The sequence below is a fragment of the Phoenix dactylifera genome, chromosome 12 (assembly GCF_051530095.1).
Source record: "Phoenix dactylifera cultivar Ajwa chromosome 12, Ajwa_hap1_PhDact_Kaust_v1.1, whole genome shotgun sequence".
Taxonomy (NCBI): domain Eukaryota; kingdom Viridiplantae; phylum Streptophyta; class Magnoliopsida; order Arecales; family Arecaceae; genus Phoenix; species Phoenix dactylifera.
The window spans coordinates 21102018-21116610 of NC_143201.1; the positions used below are offsets into that span (position 1 = coordinate 21102018).

The 14593-nt window shown below is 37.0% G+C and overlaps 2 protein-coding genes across 5 annotated transcripts; both read right to left on the reverse strand.

The window, feature by feature from the left end:
- Positions 1 to 218: 218 nt before the first annotated feature.
- On the reverse strand, positions 219 to 2074 carry LOC113462380 (uncharacterized). Of its 2 annotated transcripts, none has more exons than XM_026802512.3 (2): positions 1199 to 2074; positions 219 to 1060 (listed from the first exon to the last, which is right to left on the reverse strand). In XM_026802512.3, the coding sequence occupies exons 1-2, from the start codon at positions 1835 to 1837 to the stop codon at positions 1058 to 1060; spliced, it is 642 nt and encodes a 213-aa protein (XP_026658313.3). In that variant the 5' UTR covers positions 1838 to 2074; the 3' UTR covers positions 219 to 1057. The 2 variants fall into 2 exon arrangements, with proteins under 2 accessions (XP_026658313.3, XP_026658312.3); XM_026802511.3 differs by having other exon boundaries at positions 219 to 1082; positions 1199 to 2034.
- A 1576-nt stretch (positions 2075 to 3650) lies between these two features.
- Positions 3651 to 14593, reverse strand: LOC103701906 (vacuolar protein sorting-associated protein 9A). Of its 3 annotated transcripts, XM_088708991.1 has the most exons (6): positions 14189 to 14321; positions 12158 to 12300; positions 11608 to 11755; positions 8415 to 8585; positions 7119 to 7298; positions 3651 to 5172 (listed from the first exon to the last, which is right to left on the reverse strand). In XM_088708991.1, exons 2-6 carry the CDS (start codon positions 12214 to 12216, stop codon positions 4351 to 4353), a joined length of 1380 nt encoding a protein of 459 aa, XP_088565117.1. In that variant the 5' UTR covers positions 12217 to 12300; positions 14189 to 14321; the 3' UTR covers positions 3651 to 4350. The 3 variants fall into 3 exon arrangements, with proteins under 3 accessions (XP_088565117.1, XP_026658314.3, XP_038986019.2); XM_026802513.3 differs by lacking the exon at positions 12158 to 12300 and having other exon boundaries at positions 14189 to 14593; XM_039130091.2 differs by lacking the exons at positions 11608 to 11755; positions 12158 to 12300 and having other exon boundaries at positions 14189 to 14529.

Below are 14593 nucleotides of genomic sequence, written 5' to 3' on the forward strand. Positions count from 1 at the left end.
TTTTATTTAATAAAATAATTAAATTTAAATATAATTTTTTTAATATATTTAATAAACTGGTAGAGTTGATAGGTCAGAAAGCCAGGATCATTAGCTTTTGTTAACACCGCATGTTCTTAAGTAGGAATCACAAATTTGATTTTTTTTTATTTTTGCTACAACGGATAATTTATACAATTTTAATAAGAACACATCCAAAAAGATCGAAAAACAATACATTCCAAAGTGCATTAGGCAACTTCCTTTTTTTCAACTCATAAAAAACCTCCGAAGTGATTGGCCAGTCTATGGCTTTGTTAATCTTTCTGTAAACATATTTGGTCTGGAACACCATACCACCATTAATCATAGCCGGAAAATTTTGAAGCAGGAGGTGACACCTATACATACGGTCGGTGCCTTCATGGATCCAGCCAATAACTATGACGGAGTCACCCTCAAGCTAACTACTCTGGCCGCAGCACACGTCAAGCATAGCCCAATCCGGCCCATGCAATCCTCAGCTCAGCTTCCACCACCGAGATGTCAAAAATCTGACAATCACCAGCAACAACCACTTTAAAGTTTGGACCCATGATGGGCGAGCATCTCTCCCTCCTAATAGATTTGATTTCAGATGTATTTCTAAAAACTAAAATTAGAAGCAACTCGAATCCCATCACCGTAAATAATACAGCACGGCCAGATATCAGATAACGGACAAAACGGGGCGGGGGTGGGGCTGTCCTCTTCGCACCCCCACTCTCCTCACTCTCAAACAGTGGACCCTCCCACCCACCACCAACCCTCCCCAGAAAAAGAGAAATAAAAATAAAATATTAAATTACAAAAAGAAGAAAAAAACAGTCATGCACATCCCGCGCACGATAGCAAGCCGTGCACTTTACTTGGACCCGAAGAAAGTTAAATTTAGATTTAAAATCTAAAAAACAAAATCTAACATATTTTTCCTTTTTTTTTCCCGCCCGGAAAATGCTTGCACTCGTGCTTCCGTTTCAGACGTTCAATCCGTCCACGCCGCACTGCTTGTACGTCAGCGATTGCTTCCGCGGGCTGATCACTATCGCACAATCCACCGATACCTATATTAATTAATTAATTTTTAAAAAAAATTCGGGAAAGAAAAAGGAGTTCTATTTTTTGATTTTAAAAAAAATTGAAAAAAGGGGTCGGCGCATGTTAGCAAGGGGAAGGGGACCTGGACTCGGGGGGAGGTGAAGCCGAGGAAGCGGATCTTGGCGCCGACGTCGCCGGTGATGCGGAGCTCGACGCGGTCGTTGACGACGGCGTCGCGGATGAGGTCGAGGGCGTCGGCCTGGAGGACGTTGAACCGGCTGACGCTGACCCGGGTCTGGATCAGCCGGGTGGAGTGGGCCGGCTGCTCGAAGCCGGGCACCGTGGCCACGCCAAGCGGCACCCCGCGGTACATCACCACGAACTGCGTCTCCCCGTACCGGATCCCCACCTTGTTCGGATTCTCCGCCGTGAACACCAGCGCGATGTTGAGGGAGAGGTACGCCGCCGCCGGCGCCGGCGAGGCGGCGGTTCCGGCGGCGACGGAGGGGGCAACGAGGAGGTACTGGACGCCGACCTGCTGGAGATCGAACTGGGGTTTCTTGGGCTTGACGACTAGGACGATGACGAGGACGACGGCGACGGCGAGGAGGGCGAGGAAGGTGAGGAGAAGGAAGAGGCAGCAGCAGCAGCCCTTGAGGGAGGCGGAGGCGGAGGAGGAATTAGAGGAAGACGGGCCCAGGTAATGGGGGCGGCTGCCCGGAGGAGGGTAGGGCCGGCGGCGGTGGTCGTCGCCGTTGGCCTGGTTCGCCCGAGACGTCATCGCCGCGCCGCCTCCGCCTCCGCCTCCGCCGCCGTTCCTCTTTGGACACGGCGATTCTTCGTCGAGGGTTTCTCTCTCTAACTCTCGCTCGCCGCTATATCTTCTTTGCTCGTAAACGGCGTTGGTTTTGTTTTTATTAATTTAGTTTTGGTGGTATTCTCTCTCAGTCGGAGCGAGAGAGAGAGAGAGCGAGAGGTGGGAGAAAGTGAGACGGCGAGTGGTGATGTTAACTTTGTTATTTTTTGAGCTTTATTTTTATCAATTTATTGAGATAATTTGGAAGGTGGGTCAGGGTAAAGCTAATGTCCACCATGCGCCATAAAGGAAGTGGTAATTTCATCACTACGAAATTGGCTTCGTTTATGTTCAAGACTTTAAGCTAATGAACCTGACCAAGTAGCTAAGATCCCATGCACGTAGATGTATATACTTTAGACTAGAATTAATCATGAGTTGGATTTGGATATAAAAAATATAAAATTTTAAATAGGCTCAATCCGAAGTACGACTAGAAATGGATAGAATTTAGTCCTGAGGCTTGGCTTGTGGTCGAGGCTGTACTTCCGACCTAAGTTCATCTACTTCCGACCTAAGTTCATATTTAGGGTATCATTTGCATTTTATAATGAATATTCTTCTTTATTGAATGTGAAGTTTGTTCTGCATTGGATTTTGCACAGCATGAGATTAAACTATGATGTATGCTTATAATATTTCTTTTATTGTACTCAAATTGAGATAGCTGATTGAGCAAGGACATGATGATTATATTAATTTTCCCGGCATCTGTTGGTTTCAAGGATATGGAATGTGAGTAACAAAAGCAACATTTAGTCACTGGTGGAACAAGAGGAGAAGGGACACTAAGATAGCGATAAATGGCAGCATTGTAGTTTTCTATCTAAAAATCTTTGTACTTTAGAAACTCTTCCGTGATTATAGGTTCGTGGAGAGATGTCGGAATAAATTTTCATGTAACTACATGCTTCAGAAAGCACATAAAATGACTCATTTAACTGTTCGCAGAGTAACTATAGAAACAATCTAGGATCATTGCACAAAATATTAACTAATTAAAAGTTCTAGAAAGATTTCAAATTCAAAAAGCTTGGAGGATCAATATAGTGACCCAATATTCCATGGACAACATATGAACTCTGTAATTTAGGACTCTTAAATAATTGAAGCTTTATGGAGGGACTTCTAAAGAAATTTTCTCTCATTTCCATATATCCGTATACCGACCGCAGTTGTCACCCTATGAATCCTATAACATGGGGACACTTTGAATCGCAGATAAGTAGAGTTCTATTTATTTTTATTTTTATTTTTTTGCCTAAAATTTTTATATTTTTATTTTATAAAAGTATTATAAAAAATAATCTACTGAAATAAAATCAGAAGATTTAAAAGAGCTTGTTTAGATCGAGGTGTGCAATATATACTACTCTAAGAGCATAATTCGCTTCCTACGTATAAGTTTGCGGCGATCTCAACAGCAAATAAATGGAACCAGCAAATCTTGTAATGCTTATGCAAGCAGTGTGAGATTGCTTGTCACAAATCGCTTATTGGTTTAGTCCTTGAAACTTAATACAGAAATGATCCAGTCAACTGGAATGCCAAGTCGAACTTAAACAAATGCCAATGATTAAAATTGCTGTGTTGGAGAGGATAGGATTGAGAAAGTATACTGCATATACTAGAGCCTAGATACCATTGAGTAGTTCTGAAAATTGATGAATTTAGTGCATGGATATGATAAACAACCTCCTTTAGTGCATGGATGCATGTGTAAGACAGCATGGGGGTATTTGATTAAAGATTTTTTATTATTCATGTTAAGCTTGGTAAGCAAAGCCCTGGGTATAAATCAGAGAAAGATGTAACTACAAAGAGGAGAATGCAGAAAGCATCATCCAAGCCAAGGAGCACTACAGCAATAAGTGGAATGCTGCTCCAACGAATCAATTCAAAATGTCAAATGCTCTCATCATCCAAACAAAGGAGCACTACAGCAATAAGTGGAATGCTGCTCCAACGAATCAATTTCAAAAATGTCAAATGCTCTCAAAAGCATGATAAAGTGACCAGCTTCTGAAAAGACCAAGAAACACCTGACAAAGTACATAATGGATCAGTGATCCATGAAATCAGAGTTGGCACGTTGTGTGGCATGGGAAAGGTGATCTGAGATCAGGAGGAAATGCAGACGGCCAGAGACACCTCACCAAGATGTATAGTAGAATTAATAGGTCAAGCAGGATTTGGTTTGCTTATGTTTCTTGAAGACAGATGCAATGCAGTTACTTTTCTCTGTAAAATGCAGCCACGTTCCATTGTTTCTCCCTCTGAACTTCAATCTTCTAAATCAAACACCACCTTACTGCTCCTAAGGGTACAACTGTGCTCTCTGGTGACACTTGCCTTGAGCATATACAATAGTTTCTGTGACATCTAGTATAAATAGAGCAGAATACACTGTTCGCTTCACACATCTTGCAAAAATAAGGCTAACGGAATTCATCATCCTTTTCTACACCTGAATGGGCAACCGAGTCATCCAGATCTTTCTTGGTCTCAGTGTCGTCCGTTCTTGAAGTCAAATTCTCACTTGAATCGTCATTTTTTCCACTAAGGACATCAACCTTTTCATCATTCATCTCTGTTTCTGCTACATCTTCAGGCTCCTGAGTGGTCTCAGGTTTTGCTGGTGTCTGCTCACTGGTTGCAGGAAGAGATTCACTACTGACGCCCATTCCTTTGGAAAGAGCTACATACCTAAGAACAAGTTGTTTATAGCAATTCAGAAGGTTTTCTACATCATCAACTGTCAAATCTCCAGCACGAGCAAATAAAAATGGGTACTCTTGGAAATGTCTACTTAAGTTTTCATCCTTCAGAAGATCAGTTGCTCCCTTCTCCTCCAAATCTGACATGGATGACCTGTGTGCAATTGATTTATCCTTCGTATCTCGGTCTATACTTACCTCAAATGATTGGTTTGGAACTTCATGCTTTCTCACAGACAAATAACTGTCTGAATTTCTATTAGCCCTCAATGTCCCTATCTTATTCTCCATAGCATCTAAAGTGGTTTGATTTCTTTGACTCTCTGAGTTGGTGGATAGGCCTAATAAATGTGCTCTAGCAGATTCCATTTCCTTCTGAAACTCTACTTCATCCATTGAAAGTGACTGAGCATCAATGTTCCAGATGAAAGATTCTGCAGAGAGAATATTTGTGAAGAAATATGCTGCCTCAGCGACTAATCGTGATTGACGCCTGTACCGCTGTATGTATAGCAGGTTTGAATACAATTGCGGAGGGTTTGCCTGCATAGTACAGTAGTTCTTATAATTCCTTTCTGCAGGGCCCAGTTAATAAAATTGCAAATCATAACAATTGCATTTAACAATGTTGGAGTAGTACATGTGCAAATTTGTTTCAGTTGCCTTAGAAAATTTAGAATCTAGCAATATGATACTCATGAAAAGAATGGGAATACAATTCCCTGGCATATTTGTAAACTCAAAATGCAGGCTCAAACCCAATCTGAACTCATAAGGATTTTTTATGTTTTTGCAAGCCCGATCTGCTGATTCAAAAGGCCTTACCAGCTCAACAGAATTTTTAGGAAATCAAATCTGTAACTGTTATATATATATATATATATATATATATGCCAAAGATTATTTTTTAGATAATTAAAAAATTACCTAATTACAATCGTAGCAATAAACAAATAAAAATAAAGAATCTTGGTTTCTGACAAATAAAGGAAAATTAAAAGAACTAGTTACAAACATGTAAGAAAAAGGTCACACTGAAAATAGAACTTGAGATAAAAAAGGAAAAATTGAAAATACCAACTATAAACAAATAAAAAAAATGTAATAAAATATTTTGTGTTTGAAGATATCATACAAAAAACAATTCTCTTTGTTATTTTCAAAATTTTATGTTAATGAATAAATAAAAATTTAAATAATTTAAATTTGTATTGCAACCAAATAGAGAAATTATGATAATAAAAAACAATGAGTAAACAAATTAGAAAATAATATTAGAAATATGAGCTGCAGATGGATAAGGAAAAATTACATTTATTGTGAAAGTAGGTAAATTTGAAAAAATACAAAAAATTCTGAAAAATAATAAAAAATCTAATTATTTTCAGTACTATTTTTATAAATTATAATACGAAAATTTAAAATGTCACACTATTTTCTATCAAACGTGTATTGCATGTGCTTAGGTGCTCGTTTTTTTTCTCTTTCTAAAGACGATGAGAATTACTGAGTAGTAGCGAAGCTTTAAAGTGTAAACCTCATGATTTTTTTTTTAAATTGCAGTGACTACATTAGATACATCTATGCGAAAAGAAAGTGGTTCAAGATAAGATTTTATAGACATTGAAACCACTTTTCTTGTAGTTTTCACTTTCATTTTCCTTTCCAGTGTTGGTATCATGTTTATACTTTTTTCCTTTCTTGTAATATTATGTTATCAATTTTTCACAGTTTTGGCTCAAAACTAAATCATTTAGCTACTTTACTAGCAATTCACTGTAATCACAAACTTTTATAACATAAGAACAAAACTTCATGGTTTTAAACAAATTTTACAAAAATAATTGATTGTAAAACAAGGTTTGAAACAGCAGCCATCATAACATGATAAAGGCCACTATAATGGTTTCAGAGGAGGCCTCTTATGTTACATACATTAATAACAGGAACACAAATAACGGCCATTCTCTGGCCGTTATCCTATCATAGAAGCTGTTATTACCATTTGACTGTTCACTTGTATGAACCTTTTTGTTAAAAAAAAATTCAAACTTTTGTACCAGGTGCAAAAATAATTCTCTATTCAGTGAACGGTGACAAGGGCAAATACTCTGTTAGAATGGCCATTATAACAGCCACCATTTCAATCAAAAAGAATCTCTGTTCAGGCAGATCCAGGCAAATAATGGCTGTTACAATGTTATACTAGTGAACAACAGGGTTACAGCATTATTGAAACCTTAGTTTTAGCCATATCACCCAATTATGGTAACTACATAAAATCAGTCACCACAGAGGAAAGCAAAAATACTAATAATTGTGTTCCAGATTATGTGATCTTATTCTAGAATGTTGTCAAATCACAGCAGCAGTTCTATGAACATGGCAGACTGGAACAACTGATGCATTATTTCAGAACAAAAGCAGCAAATTATTAGGCAGATAGCATTCCTTTAACTTAAAAGTATTTGCATGGACTCCAAACATACCTTTATTGTAACAAAAATGAGAACTGGAAGGAATTCATCTGCTCCAGGAGGGTTGTCATTTGATGAAATAGAAGCATTTAGCAATAAGTTGTTAATGACTTTACAACAATTCAGGATACAAACAAGTTTGTCTCTAGGAGCCTTATACATATTGATCTTCTGCAGTTCCTTTTGTGCAAGCTATGACATAAATAAACAAAAATATTAGTGCTTATAGATTTCCCATGGACTCTGATAGAAATTTTCATATCATAGAATACCTATTTAAGTGTTAGGACCTTGTCATATGCACTATTTAACAAGAAACAACAGTCAAGATAGCGAACAATGACGATAACAAAGAATGATAACAACAAAATTGTAAATCCAGTAATGATAATAACATTAGCTGACAAGGATCTATATAACTCTTAGGGAAGAGGGAGAATATACAAAAGAACATGAACATAATAATTACATAATCAATATAATAATATAATATAAGACATGATACAAATCCATGCTACTCTCAAAGCAGTGTCTTATTCTATGATGGCAGTATTTATGCCCCATACCAATAAGAAATAATATTCATAATTTGCCCAGAAAGATATTGGAATTTCAAGATTAAATCAATCCATGAACGATAGAGAACACTAAGAAAAATGCACCGATCAATAAGTAAAGGAGAAAAGCATAAGAATGTTAAATATTTCAAATATTATGAATATCTAAACACTTGCACCTCTCAATTGTGACAGGAACAATCATGCCTACCACACTCCCTTACCCCCGCCAGCACAAAGAAGAAGAAGAAGAAGAAAGATTATTGTAGGTTGCGATTGTTACCACAAGGGATTAGCCAATTTGTATAACCAAGTGAGACCCAGATATAATCATGAATTTCTTGACTCTAGGTAACATTGACTATGTTCGATCCTTTATTCACAACTTATCCCCATAAAAGGTAGTTAAAGTGTCTTAGCATGAGTAACAAAAATGATTAAGATTTTCTGTCATGGCATGAAAAAACGACGTCTATGGATGTTTCAACCATTGGGTATTTTTTCACTTCGCATTAACATATAATTGTCTATCCGTGTTAGCTTATAAGGGTCCATAACTATTGTGCCCTATAATTTATGAATATGAGATAGATACAAGAAGAATAATGAATAGAACCCATGGAAATTATCAAGAAAAGAAAAGAAGAGAAAATGAGACTTAATAAATAGGCATAAATATTCTGCATTACAATGGTAAAAGCTAACATGTCTGTTACAAAAAGAATTGTGCAGTACTAGCTCTTTCACTCACCAGCCATGATGTTTCATTTTGGAAGTTTGGTTTTATATCCAGATTTTCAGGGCGTACAAATTGTTGTAGTAAAGCCATCTTCTCAAAAAGTTCATCATCATGCTTCACATCTTCTGGCAGCGATGCAAAAACCCGATTAAACAGTTTTGTCATGACATATTTCTCCAGTCCCTGCAAGTGAACATCCACAGACATCCCAATATTTCAGGAAAAAAAATATAAATAAATCAAAGACAAACAAACATGAAAACGAGTTTGTGATGCGATGAAAGAAGCCAGAACCATGAACTTTTTAAGCCAATTCTTATCTGCATTTGGAACAGAGATGAAGCTTGATATGCAAAGATATAGGACACATGCTTACTCCAACTGTTTGAGAAGGAAAATCTTCCAAAGATCCAAGAGAAAGCATATGAGCTACAATGTAAACTTTTGATCCACAAAAAACTAGAGAAGATAGTGTCACATTTACATTGTCATATGCAACAATTACAATGTTTATACTGCCATCGAAATGTTAAGCCGGAAACTTTGCAGAGAATGGAAAGGCGCAGGTTTTATATGGGTCTGCAACCACTACAGGATCATTAAAATAGAGCCTACAGATTTTGAAAACAATTTAACAATTTTCAGTTTTCAATTTTTATATATTTTGAATTGTTTGAAAAACAAAGAAAAATATGAGATGGATGTGGTCTGAATTTGGAGCAGAAAGGACAACTGAATTTGTCTAGTTCACGCTTCATAAGTTCTAGTTATTTAAATAATTAACAGAAATATAGAGTTGATCAGAGAAGAAAAAAGCAATTGGCTCGCATTTAAAGTGGTTCCAGTGGTGAATATATCTAATTAGTGAGCTAAGTGAATAAGAGGTAGCAAAGCACAGCCATAAACCCTGGATGAGCAAAGATGCATATATTTCTTTTTTCATAGAGTACCTGAAGAACCTCCAGCAGTGACTTAAAGTCTTTATATTTGATATTAATTCTACTAAACAAGAAGCATAGAGCTAACCAATCAAACAAACAGCGGATCAGCTGATTTGAGCAGCAGCTCTGATTATTAAGTGAGAAATAAATAAGAACACAACGGTGAATGGTTAACAATGCCTAAAAGCAAAAAGGGGAAATAAAGAAGAGAAATAAAGGAAAGGAGTATGAGAGAGAGAGAGAGAGAGAGAGAGAGGACTCAACAGAAAATAAAGGATTGCTCGATCTGGCTGAACACCCACTATTCTTTAATTAGAAAATTAGGAATCAGACACTAATTATTGAAACATACAAAATGCATACTTTTTTAGAGCATGGATATTAGCCACATATATGAATTCATGCTGTCTCATGGATCCAAAACACAAGTTCAGGCCCCAGTTATGTAGAAAATAATTGGGAACAATGCATAAGCATGAGACATATTAATTTGACTAACAAAATAGCAATCTCCAATAGTCCCCCTCATGCAAGAGGCAGATGCCAAGCCACCCGAGCATGGAACAGCACTCAAAATAACTGTTTTTCTCCCAATGCATTTGTAAACATGCCATTCAATTGATTCTTTGACCTGAAGTACAAATATAACCACTTCTCTACTCTCAACTAAGTCTGATATAACGTGACAATCCATGTAATATGTTTCTTATGTTCAAGGAATGGCCATGGTACTCTTTTAAATGACCTTACCTAGAAGCTCCAATTTTAAAAGAATGAACAACCATAAGACATTGCACCAAATCTTGCACCTGCACTTCGTTTCCTGCTCTTTAAAGTTAATATGTTATCTCCAACAAAGGTACAAAATAAGTGGTTCACCTTAGAGATACAGTAATCAGTTGTTGATGTTAGAGGCACAATGACCAGAGGTTGATCTTAGACTGTTAATGGCTTTTTTAGTAGACATTAGAAAACACATAGACACCTAACTGACCATTTTATTTATATATATTGATCAGCAGCACTTTTTGGGCATCTAAGATTTCTTATTAGTGCATCCATGTGAAATTTTCTACGAACTTGCATAAACTGGTCAATAATACTCACCAATAATGAGATATTGAGACAAATAATCATCATGTAATTCAGTTGAATTACCAATCTTATGCATCTCTAAACAGTCCACCTTGATCAGCCAGAGTCTCGGTATCAAAGTCCTTCCATTTTCTACAGATCTGGACCCAATTATATTAGGTTTGGTTAAAAGATCCGTCATGCACTTCCTCTGGCACAAATAAATCATTTCCTTAAGTCCATTTGCCACATAGACTCACAAACAGGATTTCATATTCTCAAGATCTGTACACTATAGCACCCTTTCATGACCTAGGACTGGTAGCAGGCATCTGGAAAAGAAGAAAGACTAAACAAAAACAGAGAATAACAATACACATACTCAATGCAGTCTGAGTCAACCTACCTAGCCTCAGAATTGAGCACAAAGGGGATCAGTGTCAGTTTATTCTAGTGATGTGTTTCATAACATCAGAACCATTTTGGCATGCTCTTCTATAGCATTGGACATGAAGACATTCCAACTAAAATTAACGATCCATTCACTTTACAGAGGAATCCCACTTGAGACAATCCTAAGCAACATATCTAGGCATTGTTTGATGATTGTCTTCTAATATGTTGAGCAAGAAAAATATCAAGCGCTCGCACTAATTGAAGTTTCATGGAAGAATTGAAGATAGGGTACAAATTTTTGACACACACACACAAACAGATAGATATATATATATATATATATATATATATATATATATATATATATATATATATATATATATATATATATATATATATAAAGTGGTACTTCTAAACATCTACTAAGGTTTTTTTTATATTTGGTTCAAAATTTGTTTGAAGAAGCTAATAAATGATAAATTCCTGCTCCTATACTATCATGATGGAATCTAGAAAGCACGGGATATGAATAATTATACTTTGTAAAGATGGCATGAAATATTTATGAGACCTCAGGGAATATTTAACAGAAGCTAAATTTTCTCACAGAGATGTCCCTCATTTGACCTTAAATTTCATGTTAAAGTAACGTTACGCCCTGATTGTGCAGGCTTTGGCATATTTCATCTCTTTGCTTTCCATTCTCAGCAACAGGTAATATATTCCTAAAAAGTCAGCGAGAAAATACTGCTAATTTCCATTTTATGAACAAAGATAAATATGAGAAAGCTTACCTCACCAGCACTTTCCAGCTCTTCTTCTGAACTACCAGCCCAAAGTGTATGGGCCCTAAAAGCCCCTTCCATATTGGCAAGAAATTCTTGCACAGCAAAACTATCTTTTTCTGGATCAGGAGCTTTATTCGAAAAGGACACAATGAAACTGCCAAGTAAAATAAACTCAAATTTATCTACATTATGCATGTTATTTCAATTTTAGTTAATAGAAGTGAAATATGAAAGTAAACTCTATCATCACAAAACATCAAAAAAAAAAAAGCTTCAGTCTTCAGAAACTGAATCAGTGGCATGTGGTTTGCAATGGTCCAAATAAACAAGAAGATAAATTTTGAATTAGCACTTTTTGTATTCTGCAAACTAGTGGTAAGTCTGATGTCTAATGTGATATGAATGTCATTAACCAGGGCCAGACAAGGTTTTAATCAAAATAATTAATTTAAAATAGATCAAAAGAAACCACCTAAACACTGTCCGATAATTTTGAAATAGGAGAGAGAAGGTATGAAAATGTATCTACATAAGTTTGCTTGGTCACATTACTCACCCTAGGCTGATCCAGTTTATGACATGCAAAGGTGATCTTGTAAAGTAGAACCACCACATGAACCAGAACTATAGTTTGATGACAACTTAGTTATAATATGTGAAAATACTAATAAATAAACAAGGAGGAACAGAAGAGCAAGCCTGCATAAAGAAACAAGGAGAATGTTATGTAAAGCTATAATGATTATCAATAATGAAATTTCTAAGAATGACACCATAAACAATTATGAATATGTTCCCCTCTGCATCATAAACGGTTATAATTATAATTCAGTATATCATCATGACTAATTTAATACAGACTTGTTTGACAGAAAGCTGTATCATTTACCTGCTCTGATTGTGTATAACACTGCCTTTTTTATTATTCTCTGACTATGAAATGACTTGAATATTTTTTATTGCTTTTTTCTCAAATGAGCTCAAGGCTTGTTGGCAATATCAAGACATATTGCATTCTAAATGGTTCATACTCCATAGTTCATAAAATATCTAAACCTTAGTTGTTGGTATATCCTATCAAGGTTGCCTACGCTGTTCATGTTGTGACTCTGTAGACCTTCTCTAGAAGAAGTTGATTTCGCTTCGGGAAAGACTTGTTATTGTCTCTTTTGTCTATGCAGCAAATGATGGTAAAGGGACTTCTTTGTCTAAGGTATTTGTCGAGCTTCAAAAAGTTAACCTTCCCAACTACAGTATCTGGGATTAAATTGTCATTCTACATCTGCTTTCGAAAATTAGAAAAATCAAGAACTTCAAGAATTTGACAGTATGGCAGGGTTAATATATGGGATCGAATGCAATGCTTCTATTTTGTAGATAATCAAATAGGCAGAAACATTAGTTTGGAAACAGGGACTAGGTGTCCCAATAGTGGTTGCAGGCTGAAATATGTTGCCACAAAATAGAGTCTACCATCTTTCTCGAAGCTTATCTGACATTCGCCTCTTCTTTACATACTAATTAGGCTATGAGCCTGGTTGATCACCCTTTAGATCTGAGAAGTTTTGAACTCTGCATGTTAAGACATGGAATGGTCCCAAAGAAGAATGCCATTGTGGGTCTTTCACCAGAGAAACATGTCAAGTTAGCAATAGACTTTCCTACTGGAAAAAAGTCAATCCAGCAAACTCGATCTCCGGCACTGCCTAAGAGATGACAGCTTGACAAGTCATGGATCTCTCTCACTAAATGACATACCCAACCTAAGATTTTGTTGCTTGATTATTTTCTCAGATACTACAACAGCATATGACATCAAAAATCTAGGAAAACCTGGCTTTGACATGGAGATCATAGTAGCAAACATTTCTTCCTTGTTGTAAACTTCAAAAGAAAGAAGGAATGCTTTTATAGCATGATAATAAGACAATGAGGCAAAACTTGATGATTTCTTAGTCAGTTGCGGATGAAGGACAGGATTATCTTTGGTGTCATCCTTGATTTTTCCAAAATTTTCTTCCAAGGAAACAAGGATCTGAAGGACATAAAGCATCTTGGATGAGAATTAAGTTGGAGTCACTCTCATCAATTTGTCCCTTGAGATATCATGTTTCCCACAAACAATGGAATGCCTACTTTCTTTTCTTCCTTTTTCACCAAAAATAATGGTCGATGATGGGAATTGATCTTTGTTATCAGTTTCCCATAAACTAAATTCATGAAACATAGATTGATGCTTACACAAAAAGAAAGTGCCTAATGAATCTCAAAGAGTATCATACTATCACATTCCTATCTCTAGCAAGATATTCAATCCCTATCATGAGCTTAATGACAACTATCATTACAGTTCTTGGGACGGGCAAAACGGCTCCCATAAGATGCCCATGGCGCACCAAAACAAATCATCGCAACGAATAAAAGGTTCAATCAAGATTCAAAATAATGCCACTCAAAATAAAAGTAAAGAATAACGAGCTCGATGAAGCCGGCATCGGACTAACCAGTTTTCGAATGAATCGCAAGTGACGAAAGAGGGGTTACGAGAAGGGAACGAAGAAAGTAGAGGATTTAAGGAGGGGGTGACCTCTTGATGGATTTGACGAAATCGGCGGCAGAGGGGTGGCGCATGCGCTCCAAGAAGTCGTGCCATGTGAGAGGGGCCGTGGAGGACCCAAAGGCGTCGGAGCTGTGGCCGTCCATTCGCTTCAAGAAGTCCTCCGCCTTGGCCTTCCAATCGACCAAATTCTTTGGCTCGGAAGAGGGGGACGGAGGGATAAATGGAATCCGATCAATCACCGACCTCCACCGGAGAGACTCGCGAGGAAACAAGGAAGGGATGGAATCCGAAGCTCGTAGTCTTCGACAACCATGGCAGAGGCCGCAAGGCACGAGACATGAGTCGCCGCTCAACAGCGACCAGATTTCTTTTCTCTCTCTTTTTTTCCCTTTTCTTTTGTTTTTTTTTTTAATAATTACGTAACTTGACGAG